The sequence below is a fragment of the Protomyctophum bolini genome (genome assembly GCF_963924005.1).
Source record: "Protomyctophum bolini genome assembly, chromosome: 21".
Taxonomy (NCBI): Eukaryota; Metazoa; Chordata; class Actinopteri; order Myctophiformes; family Myctophidae; genus Protomyctophum; species Protomyctophum bolini.
This window is the reverse complement of record NC_137882.1, coordinates 29,387,756-29,390,311: the sequence shown is the minus strand read 5'-3', so window position 1 is coordinate 29,390,311 and position 2,556 is coordinate 29,387,756. Positions and strand designations below refer to the sequence as shown.

General features: G+C 46.0%; 1 protein-coding gene across 1 annotated transcript; it reads left to right on the top strand.

Annotated features, from left to right (window-relative positions):
* Positions 1-368: 368 nt before the first annotated feature.
* On the top strand, positions 369-2,280 carry LOC308336479 (uncharacterized protein; the record flags this gene model as incomplete). The annotated part of the gene is made up of 3 exons (XM_080793844.1): positions 369-540; positions 1,415-1,495; positions 1,891-2,280. Exons 1-3 carry the CDS (start codon positions 475-477, stop codon positions 2,278-2,280), a joined length of 537 nt encoding a protein of 178 aa, XP_080649970.1. The 5' UTR covers positions 369-474.
* Between the last annotated feature and the right edge of the window lie 276 nt (positions 2,281-2,556).

Below are 2,556 nucleotides of genomic sequence, written 5' to 3'. Positions count from 1 at the left end.
ATAAAAAGTCCTATTTTATTGAATTAAATTACTTCAAACAACATTAAATTAACTTTGCCAGAGATACAGGACTGCATGCGCAGACCCTCTATAGAGATACAGGACTGCATGTAATGAAAGTCAGACCAAGGGAATGAAGACCAGAACAAAGACCAAAGGTGTTTCTGTAGAATTTCCATGAAAAACAGGAGAGGGACGTGACCACTTGTAAAGTAGACAGTAAACGTGGTCATATATACACAGGCAAAGCTGGACATCTTTGTTTGCGATAAAACTCTCCTCCAGCTCTCTTCACGTGCATGCAAACGTGCGATAGCGCGTAGTACCTTGTCTGATGAAACCCTGTATAAGAGAGCTCACAAGGAGCTGTGTTTCCAGAAGCTCTTCCAGAACCTTGACTTCAGTCACTGAGGAGGACATCATCCCTGACAGATCATCAACACTTTGGAGGACTCGTCCAGCTGATTGTCCACCATGGAGAAGACCAGAGCTATCACCCTTCTGTTTCTATGTCTGGCTCTGACCACTGTGCTCTGCAAGGTACGACCAGGGCTATCACCCTTCTGTTTCTATGTCTGGCTCTGACCACTGTGCTCTGCAAGGTACGACCAGGGCTATCACCCTTCTGTTTCTATGTCTGGCTCTGACCACTGTGCTCTGCAAGGTACGACCAGGGCTATCACCCTTCTGCTTCTATGTCTGGCTCTGACCACTGTGCTCTGCAAGGTACGACCAGGGCTATCACCCTTCTGTTTCTATGTCTGGCTCTGACCACTGTGCTCTGCAAGGTAAGACCAGAGCTATCACCCTTCTGTTTCTATGTCTGGCTCTGACCACTGTGCTCTGCAAGGTACGCGTTCAAGGTCAAAGGTTCTTCTTCATGGTTATATCTTAAGTGTCATGCTTATAGTTTAGTTTGGCTCCTTTACACATTGCAGAGTCCTTTAGTACACACACAGGGTTGGGAGTGTGTGAGCAGGTGAGAGGGTAGCTCTGGGTCCATAGCTCTAATGCGTTGCATTTAGAGCTATGGACCAGAGCAGGTGAGAGGGTAGCTCTGGGTCCATAGCTCTAATGCGTTGCATTTAGAGCTATGGACCAGAGCAGGTGAGAGGTATAGCTCTGGCCCATAGCTCTAATGCGTTGCATTTAGAGCTATGGGCCAGAGCAGGTGAGAGGGGTGGAATAAGAGGAGGGTTGCTGACTATATGACTCTTTTCTATACAGCAGCAATACTACTTATTTTTTGGAAGTAAAATCTAAAATACATTGGGCTAGTACTAATATAAAAATATAAGACTATGTTTTTTTCCCTCAATGGAAATATCCTACAAAACGGAGTCCTTATAATGGACTAGAGACTATACATTATATATTACTTTCAATGTTTCAATCTCATTATTCACTTTTCTAGACTATATATGAGCCAGAAGGACCAGAAGACCACGCCAGGGAATCTGTTGAGACGAGGGGAGGAGGTCATTCTGAGCCCAAGGTACGATTATATGATGACTGTATGACTATAAGGGATGACTAGGGGATATTGATGACTAGGGGATATTGATGACTAGGGGATATTGATGACTAGGGGATATTGATGACTAGGGGATATTGATGACAGGATCAACATCAATGTCCCGCCAACATTTAATGTCATAATAAATAAATACGACACCATCATAAGGGCGTCATAACGTTTACAGATGACCATAAGCTACATTTGATGGCACATATACACGAACAATAAAGCAAGCACATTGATAAGAAAGTGCTGTCTAAATATTTGAAGACAAACCTATATATATTAACTTAACGCAGTCATGATTATTAATCCTAATGTAGGATAATTCACATCATTGATCGGCCACCATCTCTGTGTCTTTATTCCAGTCACCAGAAGAGAAGGCCAGAGCGGCGGAGGGAGCCGCGATCGGAGCAGCGAAGGGGAAAGCCATTGGGAAGAAGGTGGGCAGCTTTGCAGGCCAGGCGGCGGGGTTAGGGGTGGGTACCGCAATAGGAGCGGCAGCGGGAGCGGCAGTGGGAGTGCCAGCGGGACCGGCGGGGATTATTACGGGGGCGGTGGTGGGGGCGGTGGCGGGGAGTGTGTCGGGGTTTGTGGGACAAACCGCGGGGAAATATCTGGGGGAAAAGGTGGGGGGGAAAGTGGGGAAAGAGGTGGGGGCAAATGTGGGGGAAAAGAAATATGCCCCCAAGGCCCCAAAAGTGGGGCCTTGGGGGCAAGACCTACACGGGAAAAATCCCGGGTCGGATAGTGAATGATCGGTTGTGACCTATCATCACACGACAACCAGCCACGACAAGATCCGTCTGCACGTCATCCATCACTGTCTATATATCATAGTCAAACTGTATTAGATCAGACCTCACACCATCACTGTCTATATAGCATAGTCAAACTGTATTAGATCAGATCTCACACCATCACTGTCTATATAGCATAGTCAAACTGTATTAGATTAGACCTCACACCATTGGATATTGGAAATGACTTGACTGCATTGTACTTTGAGGTTGTGACCTTTTTTGACTTGAGAA